A 15,543-nucleotide genomic window follows, 5' to 3' on the forward strand; every position below is an offset into this window, starting at 1 on the left:
GCTTGATTTTCTTTTCCTATTCTAAAAGCCGGTCAACATACAAGCCGAAACCGATAAATACACAAGTAGCATGTAGAAATGCATCAGAATGGTCTTTTAAATTGGGTACACCTGTCCTAGACAGACCCAACCCCTGTGTTGAGTCTTCAAAGTCAAATGCACGTGATGCAAACAAACGTACCTACTAGGGATCCAGCATGAGGCTATGTTATTCTAGGTTTAAAACCCTAGGTGTATGGTTCTAGACCTGGCTTACCCGAGCGGACAACTCGAGCCGGGGGAGGGGGGGACAACGTACTGGTAACCAAAAGGCCATCCGGCTTTGTAACTGATCTGATCCTCGTTCTAAATTAGGATATGACACTAACAGAAAAGAAGTCAAGCCAGCGTGCACTTCCCAGAAGATTTAGAAGACTCAGAGAGGAGAATGGTTTCGTGACAGTTTATATACAGTCCAAACAATATCAAAGCAGTAAAAATAAGCATTTAGCATATTAGGCTCAAACACATAAAACAAAAAATTAGATAATAAGTAAAAGCCAAGTATAACAATCATCTAAGCTCAAATTCTGAACCCTGAACCAGAGATTCTGGGTTCGATCCCCAGCAGAGTCGCCAGAGCCGTCACACCTCCTTTTTCCCGAACGGGGAGATGGGAGTTTTTCTAATTTAAATGACATTAATCGAAATGGGATTATTTATTTATTTCAGAGTCGCCACTTGGGATAATTTATGGTGTCCCAAGTCACCGGTTTATTTTAAATCCCAAATCGAGGAAATTTGACTCTATTTATGGTCCGCGAACACAGAAAATCGGGTAAGGAATTCTGTTAATCCGGGAGAAGGTGTGAGGCGCTCCCGAGTTCCGTGGTTTTAACACGGTCGCTCAACTATTAATAATTGGCCTAATTATCTTATTTAAAATCTATTGTGCTTTTTAGCTTTCTGACCGCTTTTAATATTTATGAAATTTATTTGAAACAAGTCACGATGTCGTACACTTGTCGTTTTGACACATATCGCAAATCGCGCCACATGAAATGCACCCGCGATTTACAACATGCTTATTTTATTATTATTTGAAGTTGTGGTCGAGTCACGTGAAACGCACGCTTGAATTGGGGTTGCGTATCATAACTATGCCACGAGAACCGTACCCATAGTCACGATAATTTATTTAATCGCACCTAAAGCAAACTACGATGTTCATCAATTGCTATTTCTTAGAGTCTGGGATTATAAGGAATTTTTACTTTTGGTAGACAATAGCATGTAAAGTTCAAGTTAAAATTGCTGGCTCATACAGGCGAGTCCATAAAAGCCACAGAAAGCATCTCTTCATTTGTTTCACAATTTAACATTAGCTACAGTTTCCATCCAGAAAAGGATCAAATGCCTTTTTTTACTAATTAAAGATGACTATTGCACATTTGTTGGAGTAATTTCTCAATCAACATCAGCTAACACAAGAGAAAACCTTTAAAAATGGAATATAAACATACACCATCTTAATTAATAACCAAAGTTTAACAACACGAAATCAGGCTACCGGAATCAAACTCATAAAACACTTGAGCTACCGATTCATACTATAAGAAATCAAGCCAATTGGTATCCAGATCAATTCTCCACATGTTTTCACCCAATTCTCATCTTCTAAAACCACATTACTCAATGAAAAAACAAACAGATTTTAAAATTATTTTTCTGACATAACAAGTGCAGTAAACTTGAATTGCAATTCAACTACGTTTCAATACAGTAACCAAACAAGAGGTAGCATGGTGAATATCAACCAATTTGGCAGATTTGAAATAACACAAAATATGAACAGATTTGCATTATTCTCATTCAAATAAATCAAAGGTTTATATCATTCGGTTAAAAATGATACCTGGCCACAACAAACAAATGGGAGAAATGAATCTCTAACTTTGAAGGAGAAGCAGTAACTAGAATTAGGAGCTCAGCTCTTAGCCAAACAAAGCAAAAGGAATAATTTCCAGTACAGAACTACAACAAACAGCCATAAATTTGAGATTCAACAGCCTTTTATAGATCCAGGGAAGAGTTCAAAAATTCAGCAATCAATTACTCCCCAAATCCTCTCCGAAATCTCAGTTTTCTTTTGGTTTTCGAGCTTTTGTGATTTTCAGGACTTCATTTGGATTTTTCCAGTTAAATGAACAACATAAACATGTCGATAAGAGAAATCAAAATCTACGGCATGACTGTTGAAAATAAACTCATCCATTCAAAGTTCAAAAATATTCAAAACATCGTCATATACGCCAAGATATAGAAATAAGAGAAATTAAGAAAATAATACCAATATTCATGACACAGAATCTGCAGTACGGAAGAAGAATAGAGTTTAAAATGTGACCTATTAAATGAACAACAACTTCAATAGATTATCGTGGTAAGCAGAATTATAATGATGAAAATGACGTCCAAACAAGAACTTCAGCAAAACCTTCTCGAGCAGCAGCGAACTCAACAACTTTCCAATCGAACTCCAGTTTTCAACTCAAAATCCAGATTGAAAAAGAAGGGACGAAATATATTTTTTTCGAATTTTTAGACAGTAATTGAAATAAAATGGAAAAGAAGAAGACTGAACATGTTTTTTTTTTTTTGGTTCTGAAACTAAACCAAAAAAAATCAAAAAGAAGATCAACCACTGAGAAGAAAAAGAACGTTTTTAGAACCCTAGCTTTTCTTTCCGATTTTTCTCTCTAAAATTTTTGTTCCCCAAAAAACCTCTCCAGAAATCTCTTAACATCCCTATATATACCAGAAATTTTCATACCTTTTTTCTTTCTTCAAGTCATGCCCCAAAATTCCTCTTTCCGTCCGAAAAATCCGCGAGAATCCGATTCCCTTTCTTGTGAACCAAATCGGATAAATGGAGGTCTAGGATCTTGAATCCCTCAATACCAAGAGCGCGTGAAGCCTAAGGAAAAAAAGAATCTTTTCTGTCAGAGGTCGTTACGAGACGGGTGATGTGGAGGAGGGAGGGTGAAGGAATCACGTGCGTGAGTTGGAGGGGGGAGGGGGGTGAACTCGCTTGAGTTCAAGCGAGTCCGGGCGAGTTGAGCGGAGGAAGAAAGGAGGGGGCGCCGTTTGGGATGGGAATTAGGTTTAGGGTTTCGGGGAAGGAGGTGTTATAAGGGTCCTTTTATATGGGCGTGAGAGTGGACAGCGTCCGTTGGATGAAGATGGATTGAAGGGTCGAGATTAATTCAGCCAAAACGACGTCGTTCGCTTTTAGTCGCGCGACTGGACCGGGTGAGGAGGTTGGGCTTGGCGGACTTGGGGCGATTGTTTGGGCCAAAATTGTTTTGGCCCAAATTTGAGACCAAAAACAGAATTTTTTCTTTTCTTTTCTTCTTCTTGATTTTAAATTCTTAAAAATTAATTAAAACCTAAATTAAGTCTTAAATCAATCTAATTTATAAAAATAAACCTAGTTATCTATTTTATCATAATTAATTAATTTAGACTAATGAAGGAAGAATTACTAATTTACAATTTAAAGCTTGCAATTTAAAGCTAAAAATGTAAAAATGACTCATATGTATATATATTTTTTGATTTTCGTTTAATAATGCAATTAACTCATGCAATTAAATCCTAAATGCAACTAGACCTAAAATGTTATGCACAAAATACTTTAGACATTTTGGTATTTTTCTTATGATTTTAGAATGTTAAATATGCAACTAAATGCAAGCAACTTTTAACCAAAATTCCTACAAATTCTATAAAACTAAAAACAATTAAGAAAAATCTATATGTAAATTTCTATAGGAATATTTTAGTCGGGCAAAAATCACGTGCTCACAGTTCCAAGTCACCTTTTATTAGAATCCATATTCAAAAGAAGATTTGACTCTTTTATTATTTGGTCTGCGAAAATAAAGTTCGGATAAAGAATTTTGTTGACCGGGGAGAAGGTGTAAGGCACTTCCCCAGTCCCATGGTTCTAGCACAATCGCTTTTATTGACTAAAAATGGCTTGAATTAATCTTGAACAGGGTTTCTCAACCCTGAAGTCATCCGTAATAGAACAACCCCCGGGAATAAACACTTTCAAAGGGGGCTCGGGAGCCGGTTCGGCGGCTGCCGACTCGGTGGCAGCTACGTCGGGAGCAATCGCCTCGAGGATAACTATTTCGGGATCGACTGCCTCAGTACCAGCGGCCAGTTGGGAAGATGAAGAGGCAGCCTGTTGGGGAACTGATTTGGAAGAACAAGTTTGAAGGCTGAACAACGGGATATGGAGAATTTAAGAAGATCTCGGCAAGAATCTAAGAATAATTATGAAAATTTCAAGATCAAAAGATGAAGGTATAAAGGTATGAAGGTTTGAAAGAAGTTGATGATAGTTGGGAAGATCGAAGGTAAAAGCTTTGTCGAAAAGTAGAAAAAGAACAAAGGATCGAAACTTTTATAGGAAAGTAGGCGACGCTTCGCATTTCGGAGGCAACCAGCCGATGATTGACACGTGTCCGACGTCAGAACGACACGACTGATGGGACGCTTCGGCTCCTTCGTTTTAACGTACATAGGAAGGAACCGGAGAACTTCTATTGTTTCCCATCATTTCGGTAAACCTACTCTCTGAAAAACGAGGGGACTATCTCTATATGGATAAAATATAGGCTAATGAGTACCCCGATTTCCCGGTGAGACAAACGAAGCAAGGACATGACCGCAAGGAATCGAAATCGAAGCCAGGAGCCTCTCGCATCACGGCCCAAGCAAAACACCTGCCCTCGGAGCCATCGAGACTATGCCCCCAGGGTCCGGTTCGAGTTCCAAGACCTCGGAGAGCATTACCAAACGACCGCGCACGATTAACAAAGGGTCGTGATATCTGTGTCCAACCGGATATCACGACGTGAATCTTGGCCCGTATCGGCGGTTGATCAGTGATTAGCGAAAAGGAAGATTTTTACCTTTCTTAGAATTGTACTTAGGGTAAAACTCCCCTACTATATAAAGGGGAAGCTTATTATTCATCAAGGACAATGTAACACGCATATCAAGGCAATATATATTTGTTTTCTATGGTTCTAAAGGTTATTTAAAATTCTTGATTTTACTCATAGTTCTTCATAAGTGTTTGGCTCTGAACCGAAAGCAGGTTACTTGTTAAGCTTATAACTGATCCCGGATCCAACATTGCTACTGGTTTGGCTGTTTATTCTGTCTTTAATTTGCTTATCTAACGTCATTAATCACTTGTATTGAATTAGTCCACATATCCTTAATACCGCGTATAAATTCGATTGTTATCTATTTTTAAGGATAAACAAAAATAAATACAAAATTCAGAATAAAGCTATTAGATTCGACCGAACTCGTTCTTGCTCCACCCTATAAGACATTGTAGTCATAGTCATGCGCCAAAAATTTCAAAAGGGGAATGCCGGTCCCCTTGATGTGTACTGCTATTGATAATAATAGAACTGACCTTTGAAGAGTCAGTCTGATGTAAAAAGTGTTTGTGCATTTGAGTTACTCATCAATCATTCACCATTTACCAGATTGTTCTGAGGCAGAAAAAAACAATTTCAACAGAATTATTGGAACTGAGAGCGGTCTAACAGAATTATCCTTTTCTTTTTTTTCGGTGGCAACTGATAAGTCACTTTCATTAGTAGAAAGATTTGATATTCACTGACACTTCAAATTGCGCAAAATATAAAATTATAAAAATTAAATATTTTGTCGGCTATTATTTTTAAAAGCGGCAAAAAAATGCATTTCTCTAAAAAATTCACACAATCAAATGATGTGTGTGTGAGGTAATTTAACAAAAATAATAACAAACTTGTTATAATGAGTTAAATTACAATGAATGAAAGAAGTTTTTACAATGTCAATGCTTATAATATTTTTGTGTGGAAAGAATATCAAAGTGTTGCAATTGCTTATAAAAAGGGACCAGCTTTAGAGCAATTTATGAAGATGAATTTTTCAATTTCAAAAAGTGATTTAGACTAGTTTTTCAAGTATTTGAAGTTTTCTTCTCACAAAATTTCAATATTTTTCAAGTAAAATATATATGCATGTCCGAATATAATTTCAACTTCTAAAAATCATTTTTCATCTCATCCTTGAGAACTCTTTTTTTCAAGTTTACGCTAGGTTAATGAGTGGAAAGAATATTAAAGTGGTGCAATCACTACTAGAAATTCGGTAAAAACCGACTAAAAAAATCGACCAACGTTGGTCGATAATGGTCAAAAACCGACCAAAACGCGACCATTTACGTGTGGACGGTATTTTTGTGGTCGGAAAGGTATACCGACCAAAGTTGGTCGGAAATTACTGACCAACTTTGGTCGGTCAATTAAAAAAAAAAAAAAAATATTGCAAAAAAAAAACCGACCAAAGTTGGTCAGTATTTTAATTATGTAATAAAAAGATTCACCATCTGGGAATCGAACCGGGGTCTGTATTGTGGCAGGATACTATTCTACCACTAGACCATTGGTACATTTTGTTTTAAGACTATCTTTTATTTGATTTATACTCTTTAATTGTATTTTCGCACGAAAATAACCGACCAAAGTTGGTCGGTTGTATTAAAAAGTAAAATTACCGACCAAAGTTGGTCGGTTTTTTTAAATGACCGGCCGAATTAACCGACCAATTTTGATTGATTTTTTTAATATTAATTTTTATTTATTTTAATTGAAAAACCGACCAAAGTTGGTCGGTTTCTTGAAACATAAATTTTGCGGGACTCAAAAATAGTTTCCCTTGCACCAAAGAAAACCAACCAAAGTTGGTCGGTTTCGTAAAAAAAAATTTAAAAAAATATTTTGAAAAATCGACCAACTTTGGTCGGATTTTTGACAGACCAAAGTTGGTCGGTCGACCTTGATCGGGCTTTGCCGAATTTTTAGTAGTGAATGGGTTTATGTTTTCCATTTTCTCTCTCGGTAAAAACGCACTCACACTGAATACTTACACTACATCAACAGATACATGACATGCGTTTGCACATACACTTCTTTCATTTTACCTTGGCTAATTATTGCATATTTCACCTCATTGAATTAAGTAATTATAATGAATTAATATAATTTGAAGTAAACAACTATTTAGATAAGCTTTTATCTTTCTTTCCTTACACGTAGGGGTGTACAAGCCAACCCGTCAAGCCAAACCGAACAGACGAACCAAGTCAAACCGAAGAAAAAAATCGACTTGTGGTTTGGTTTGGTTGGTTTGGTGTTGGAAAATAAAAAACCGATCATGCTTGGTTTGGTTTGGTATTAACAAAAAAAAAAGTCAAACCGAATCTAAACCAAACCAACATAATATATATATATATATATATATATATATATATATATATATATATATATATATATATATATATATATATAAATTTATACATAAAAAATAATCATTAGAATCTAATTTGTAAGTATTTTCTAAATTATTTTATAGTTTTTAATGTCTTGAGATATTATTTATTTGTGGGCTTGTAAATTCACTATCCACTTAATAGATTTTAAGTTCTAACTACACAACCCAAATTTGAAGCCCAAACTAAAACCCAATAAGAAAAGACAATAAAATAGGTTATTCCTTGTCTTCACTCTTCATTCTTCCATATCTTTCCTATCTTCCAACTCCAAAGTCAAAGAACCCCAAATAGTGAAAATCCTTCCATCCACTTCACGTTGAGCTTCCTTCTTTGCAATTTCAAGCCACTGTTCAACTTTGTAATTATATATTAGTCTTACTACTCCAATACAATTTGGTAAGCTAAAGTATTTGATTAAACTAATTATGTTATTTTGTCCCTTTAAATTTGGGTATAATTGTTATCTTAGATTGTTGGTCCTGAAATTTGATATTACGAGTTGTGTTCTTTTACTCCAATATTGCACTTACATTTGTAATAAAATCACTGCTTAATGTTAAAGGTTCTCTAAGAAGTAACCTGAATTTGAAAAGCTTCCGAACTTATCTTTTTTCTCATTATTTTTTCTTTAAATTTCAGTAAGTAATTTGAATATTTTATTATGTGTAGAGACTCTCTTTCTAGATGGAAACTACCACTGGAATAGATGTGAAGATGATGGTCAACGATTCTCTGATTGTGCCAGTGGCACCTCAAAAGAAAGGTAAAAGCACTCCCCATACATGCACTCCTCCTAAAAAGCAAAAAAGGACAAATTCTTCAGATCCCGATTCTAAGCCTGGTAATACTGGAAGAGAAACATCTCAGATTTGGAATCACTTTATAAAATTTATTGATAAAGGAGGCAAACGTAGAGCAAAATACAATTATTGTGTAAAATACTTTGCTTCCGAGACCAAGACTAATGAAACTTCTACTTTGTGGAATCATTTAAATTTGATGTGTCTTAAATCTCCCTTTAGATTTGTTGATAAGAAGCAATCTACATTGAAATTTATACCTATCCAAGAAGGGGGACAAGAAACTGGTAAAAGTTCTATTGAAAGGGTGGTGTATAATGTGGAGGATATTAGGAGGGCAATTGCCGGATTTGTTATTATTGACGAGCAGTCATTTAAAGTTGTTGAGGAAGAAGGATTTAAAAAGTTAATGGCTAAGGCTTTGCCTAATTTTGAATTACCTTCTCGTGTAACTGTGGCTAGAGATTGTTTGAAGATTTATCAAGAGGAGAAAGAAAAACTGAAAAAACTTATCAAGAACCAACATGTATATCTTACTAGTGATACATAATCATCACTCCAAAACTTTACTTATATGGTTGTCACTGCCCATTGGATTGATGATGAATGGAATATACAAAAGAAGATACTTAACTTTTTCCAAACACCAGATCATAAGGGAGAGACTATTGCTAAGGGTATTGAAGCTTGTATGTTAGAGTGGAGTATTGAGAACTTGTTTACAGTGACGCTAGATAATGCAAGTGTGAATGATGCTACTATTAAGCATTTGAAGGCACGTATTGATGACTAGAAAGGAGTAATATTGGGAAATGAGTTTTTACATGTTAGATGTAATGCACATATTTTGAACTTGATTGTAAAAGATGGATTAGATGAACAAATTGAGCCCATTTATTGTATTAGAAATGCGGTAAAATATGTCAAGTCTTCATCTTCAAGGTTTGCTTCTTTCAAGTCGCATATTGAGAAAGTTAAGATAGACAATCATGGTCTTTTGAGTCTTGATGTTGAGACTAGGTGGAACTCTACATATACAATGTTAGATACATCTGTAAAATTTGAAAAGGCTTTTACAAGAATGTACGTGGATGACCATACGTACCAAAAGTATTTTCGAGAGGTAACAAAAGGACATCTATCTGGTGATGATTGGAAGATTGTGAAAGCTTTTATCATGTTCCTTAATATTTTTTACCAGACCACTTTAAAATTTTCAAGAAGCTTATATGTTACTTCGAATGCATTCTTCCATTAATTTTTTAATGTTCGAAATGCTATTATAAAGTATTCTTATAGTGGAGATCTTATTTTGATTGATATGGCTAACAGGATGAAAGGAAAGTTTGATAAATACTGAGGGTAAGTTTGAGAATTTGAACATGTTATTGTTCATTGTTGTTGTATTGGATCCCAGATATAAGATGAAGTATGTGAACTTCATTCTTAGTATATCATATAATCCTTTGGTGGGAAAATTGAAATCAGATCAGGTGACAGGTGCTTTGACTCGTTTATATGATCATTACAATAATTCTTTCTCTGAATCTTCTAATGACAATTCTAGAGGTGAAACTAGTATAGTGAGTGAAGTTGGTGATATTTTGCTATCTCGCTGGGCGAAACATTTGGAAGATGAGGGAGATGTTGAGAAAAAATCTGAGCTTGAGAAATACTTGACGGATAATGTGGAGAAGACCAAGGATTTAAATATCTTGGCTTGGTGGAAAGCTTCATCTAGTAAATATCCAATTCTTTTAAAAAATGGCAAGGGATGTTCTTTCAATTCCTATTTCTACTGTTGTATCTGAGTCAGCTTTTAGTACCGACGGTCGAATTCTCGATTCTTACCGAAGTTCTTTATCACCAAAGACGGTAGAAGCTCTTATTTGCACTCAACAATGGATAAAGTCACCTAAGGAATACAACCTTTAAGACTATCTAGAAGAAATTAAAAAGATTGAGCAAGTTGAAGAAGGTAATTTTATATATTTAATTTGTAATGAATTTAATTCTATCTTTATATTGTTTAACATGTAACTATTTTTTTCTCTCAGAATGTCCAGGTGACCCTTTGAATATTGATTAATTCAGAATTTCAGTTAAACTAAATAGTGTCAACCTATTCATGGTGCTTGGCTGCTTGCTGCTTGCTGCTTAGGCCAACTTTAATTAACTTAATATTTTTTGTGGAACTACAAGTTGGATTGTAGCTTTTGGTTAATCACATATTTGTTGTCATTTTCTATTATGGAAGGTCTTGGAATTATGATTCATACGAACAATTGCTCTTCCTCATATATTATTTTAATGAATAGTAATCATGCGGACAATTGGTGAATGGTAATTATTTGTTCTCTCTTTTCAAGCATAATATAACTAAAAAGGAAAATCGAAAATAAACCAAAAAACCGAGGAAATCGAAAAAATCGACAATAACCGAAACCGAAAAAAACCGAGTTTATATTGATTTGATTTAATTATAAATTTAATAAACCGACATAATTAATTTGATTTTGGTTTAATAAAAAATCGAACCAAATCGCCTCACGTACAATCCTACTTACACGTACAGAATCACATAAAAAATTAATGGGTCCACTAAGCACGTCAACCACGTAGACCTGTGAGAAAAGGCCAAGAGTGAGAAAAGGCCAAGATCCATATTTAAAAACAGGTCCACTTTTAATAATCATTCTACTGGTCAACTTCAATCTCTTGGTTTTCATCTTCTCATTTAACTCAATATTTAGATAAAAGTCACTTTTTATGTTAACTGCACTTAAAGAGTTATGATTGTCTAAACGCCCTGTCGTAGTAATTTGTATAAATTCAGTTCTCAATTTTTACCATTCCTTTACATTGTTTTCTAACCTAATCAGATTTATATCAGAGAAACTTGCAACACATATGAGTGTAATGTTTTGAATTCTAGAGAAAAGGTGACGAACGTTGTACGATTTTCTTGGTGTGATTATTTAAAAGTATGTTCAAATATTTAAGATCTCATCGGAATAAAATGAACACTTAAACATAAAATCGTACAAATGCAAAAGTATTAGAGATCACTTTGTCAATTTACTGCTAAAAAACTCAATGGGCATTTCAGTATACATCTAAAGAGATAATTTAATAGTTTCATAGCGAAATTCAAAAGTTGAAAATTATAAGACAAGAACAATTTCAATTTCTAGAATTTTTATTCTTCTCCTGTCAAAAAGTAAGAACACTTTGGAGAGTATGTTACATCCAAAAAGTCCTAATTCAAAATGACAAAACTGTTATAGCATAGCTATTTATTACTCTATATACATACATACTACTAAAGCTCTCCAAGTTTACTTGTACTACAATTAGTACGTAAACTTGGCGGTAAAAAATTAAATTAACACTAATTATTTAAGCAAAGGGTAATTAGGGACTAAATTGGATCTTTTAACAAACCTTCCTTTCATCCTAGGCCTTTTCTCAGCATTCAGTTTTCTAACCTCGTACCTTATTGTCTTAGAAAACAACCTCGTTCGCCGCTTCTCCCTGTACCTTGATACTCTTGCTTCTCTTCCTCTGTCTATCATTGTTGTATGTCCGTTCATTATTCCATATGGATGAATTGTTCCACAATTTCCCTGTAAAAAATACCCAAACTTATTAATTAACCACTAATTCATACTATTATTGTTTAAGTTTAACTTCTATACACTACCAATATAAAAGAACGTTATTCCATTATTAGGGTCTCCTAAATAATAGTACTAATTAGAGGTAACTTATCATAATAAGTGGAATTAGTTACCTGAACATGATATAACATGTTAAATTATACTGTTAATTTATTTTTACATTATTAGTGTACATAAGTTAAATCTTTATTTAGTTGGAGAAAAGAAGTGGAAATTGAGATACTCCTACAAATTTTGCATGAATATTTCTCCTTCATAGTGTTTAATAAAAGAACACATTACACACTCGTGCTGGTAACTAAAAGAAGAAAACATGGATATCATTCTGTTTTTGACAAAACAATGGTTTATTTTGTTAATTTATTACTTTGCTCCAAAATTTCAAAATCTCAACTTCCAACTTGAAATGAAGAGAATGCCTAAAATATTTTTGTTCAAATACCTAATATTATATACGCACATTGTACAACAAAAAATTCTTCATTAACAGTCGAAAGGTAGCCAATCTATTCTATTTTTTCCCGAACTAAACGTAAAAAGAACAGTTTTAATTTGTATACAGTGAGTGACAGTGAAAAAGCTATTAGGAACAGTGACACGCCCTAGTTTATTGCATTTTTTAATCTAGAAATAAGAAATCAAAAGACACTTGATTTTCAATATTATGCAATCAACAAACAATGGACTATACTTTTTTCAGCCAATCAATTCCATTAGACCAAACTTATAATCTCAGAAAAAAAAAAGAAATTAAGAACATACCATGCAATCTGGCCAACAGTCATTGGAATCCAATTCTGGCCTTTCACCATTAGTCCAAGGAGACCTTTGATCAGCCCATGCTGTTAATACACTTTCATAATCAAGATTCAATAAAATCTTCTTTTTCTCATTGTAATTTCCATCACCAACAACACCATCTTCACCATTAATCTTCATAACTACTTCTCCAACTTCATCTTCTCCATTAATATTTATCGGCGAATCGTAATCGAATTTGAACTCAAAGGTGTCACCATTAATATCAATGTCATGGCTAGTAGTAGTTGTATCCATAACAACTTCATCTTCAATTTTTACTTTCTCATTACTAACCATAGAACATTCCATTGAATTTTCCTCCTTATTACAACCCCCTAAAAGACCTAACCCTTCCATATCAAATGACTCATCTTCAAGTCCTTTCCCTAGTAAACTTTCAACATCAGCTGCAAATTCTGCTAGCTCCATTTCAGATGGTAACATCCCATGAAACCTATTTAAATCGTCGTTACAAATATCATGCTTCTGCATCTCCTTAGATTCAAGTTTAAATTCTGGATCTGTCTCTGTTGCTGTTTGCACGTTCTCAATCTGATCATTTCTGGTGGCAGACGTGCAGAGCTCAGCTACAAATGGATCGAATATAGGTACTCGATATAAAAGTTGCTCCTCGTTCTCATCAAGCGAATTTTCATCGCTTAATATCTCAGGAACAAGATGAATAGGGTTCTTAAGTATAACTTCTTCCTCCTCCTCCTCCTCGGTAGATTTACTAACCTTTCTCCCATTCCTAGGAGTTCGAGCCTTTCGAGTAAATCCACGATGCCACGATGGGAGTGAAACTGAGACTGGACTTTCCAAATTGGGAAAGTTTTCGTCTGGTGAAGATTCTTTGAGTGGTGATGTTTTAAGACGAACTCTTTCATGTCTACGAGCTAAAGGATTAGCTGAATGAACAGAAGAATCACAATTTTGACATAAAAATGCATCATCGGCTGGACAATACCAACGTGCCCTTTTCCTAATACAATTGTCACAAGCTCTTGTTGTTTTTCCACCCATTGCACTTGCCAATTTTCTGTCCGAAACCATAGATAAAATAAACGTTGTAAAATATAAATATAGCTAGAAATATCAAGAAAAGTGTATGTGTTTTTTTAGTCTTTGGAATTTCGGTTCATTGAAAGAGGAAAACTGAGGAGATATGTTGAGTTAGATCTTTATGTATTACTGTTGAAAAGCGAAAGTGCAATTATTTGAGGAAAAGAGGAATTGACCCACAAATGTACTTTTACAGCAAATTAAAGCTCTTTTTATTTTGAGGTTTTTTTGGGAGTTTTCTACAGGGAATGGGAGACTTTACTTTTGGGTCCACATATGAGGCCTTATCTTTTTTTCTATTGGCCATGTTATGAAAGTTGATCCTTGATTCTTGTTTCTGATTGGATGAAGTTGTAATCAAAGGGATTTCAAAGGGTCCCTCTTCTGTTGAGGATGAGAATTAGTCTGAAATTTTGATCCAATTTCTCTATCCAAATGTCCATGTCTATGCTCTCTGAATTTGAATGAGACTCTTTTGTTAGATTGTCTTGCATTGAGTTAATACTTTTTCCTTTATAAGTTATAACCATATAGTAAAGTTTTCGGTGCACTCTAGTCCGACTAATTTAGATTCGGTTGCAAATGACTATTAATGAAGGAGTCATAACTACTAAAGGTTTTTAAATTTTCTAAATTCGACCGTAATATGATCAAATTAAGAGCGGAAGAATTATATCGATATGACCAACTTCTTATGGTACTTTGAGATATACTTTCTCTCTCTCCATGAATAGATGATGATATTTGATGTACAAGTGTCAACATTTTTTCTTTTGAGAAGAGTGCTACTAGATATTTATATCTTTCATATTTAAGACATTAATTGTTTTATAATATTACACTTTTTAGATTATGGGGAAAGTAGGAATTGTGAATCATATAATTTTTTTATAACTAGATATATTTTCAAATTTACAAATCATAACCAAAAAGAGTTACTCTTTACGTTCCACTTTATATGACTATTGTTTTTTGAGAAGTCAAACAATTTTTCTTTTACAATATTATTTTTTCATACATTTTCAAATATTTTTAATTATAAAATTTTATGATATATACTGTAGCGGAAGTAATTTTTTTTTCTAGTTTCAGTTAGTTAAAGTTTATTTCGAAAAGACTAAGAAACCAATGATAAGTGGAAAAATTGATACTCCAAATCTTATATATAATTTTTGAAAAGACTAGGATTATTATATAACCTTTCAAATTGTAGTAGTAATAGTTTTTAATGAAAAGTTTCTTTCTGAATAATATGGAACAAACATAATACCTACTCTTAAAGTTGAAAACTTTTGGTTGCGGTCCCCTTCTACTTTTCCATCCCCTGGTCCTTTCCCCAAAATCTGGTCTATAATCCCAAAAGGGAAATTAAAGGGCAAAAACAAATATTGTTATTTCGGGGTATAGCTTATCAAAAAATTCCCATGTCTGCCCTTTGACGATGTTGCTAGTTTTAACAGTTCTCTGAATTATATAGCAAGAACTGCAAATATTATAAGTTCAATTTTTTATAGAATCTTTTACATCATTATGTTAATATGATATATATTACAACAATAGGTAATTGTTTGTCGTAATTTCAATCACATAGAAAATCAACTAAATAACATGTAAAACTAGTATAAAAAAACTCAAACTATATTTATTATCAGTATATGTAACTCAAAATTAACTTGTATAGTACCCGCTCCTCCCCCATTTTGAAATAGCAAGCCATCTGAACATTTACCGACATGCAAGTGCACCATTTAGCCTCTTTAGAGCACGTGTGTCACCAGATAATATTAGATCAATTCTAGTAAATATG

General features: G+C 33.8%; 1 protein-coding gene across 1 annotated transcript; it reads right to left on the reverse strand.

Moving 5' to 3' along the window:
* Nucleotides 1-11,357: 11,357 nt before the first annotated feature.
* On the reverse strand, nt 11,358-13,867 carry LOC107786610 (zinc finger protein CONSTANS-LIKE 16-like). The gene is made up of 2 exons (XM_016608118.2): nt 12,636-13,867; nt 11,358-11,819 (listed from the first exon to the last, which is right to left on the reverse strand). Exons 1-2 carry the CDS (start codon nt 13,725-13,727, stop codon nt 11,589-11,591), a joined length of 1,323 nt encoding a protein of 440 aa, XP_016463604.1. The 5' UTR covers nt 13,728-13,867; the 3' UTR covers nt 11,358-11,588.
* Nucleotides 13,868-15,543: the final 1,676 nt, after the last annotated feature.

This window comes from Nicotiana tabacum, chromosome 24, assembly GCF_000715075.1.
Source record: "Nicotiana tabacum cultivar K326 chromosome 24, ASM71507v2, whole genome shotgun sequence".
Classification (NCBI taxonomy): domain Eukaryota; kingdom Viridiplantae; phylum Streptophyta; class Magnoliopsida; order Solanales; family Solanaceae; genus Nicotiana; species Nicotiana tabacum.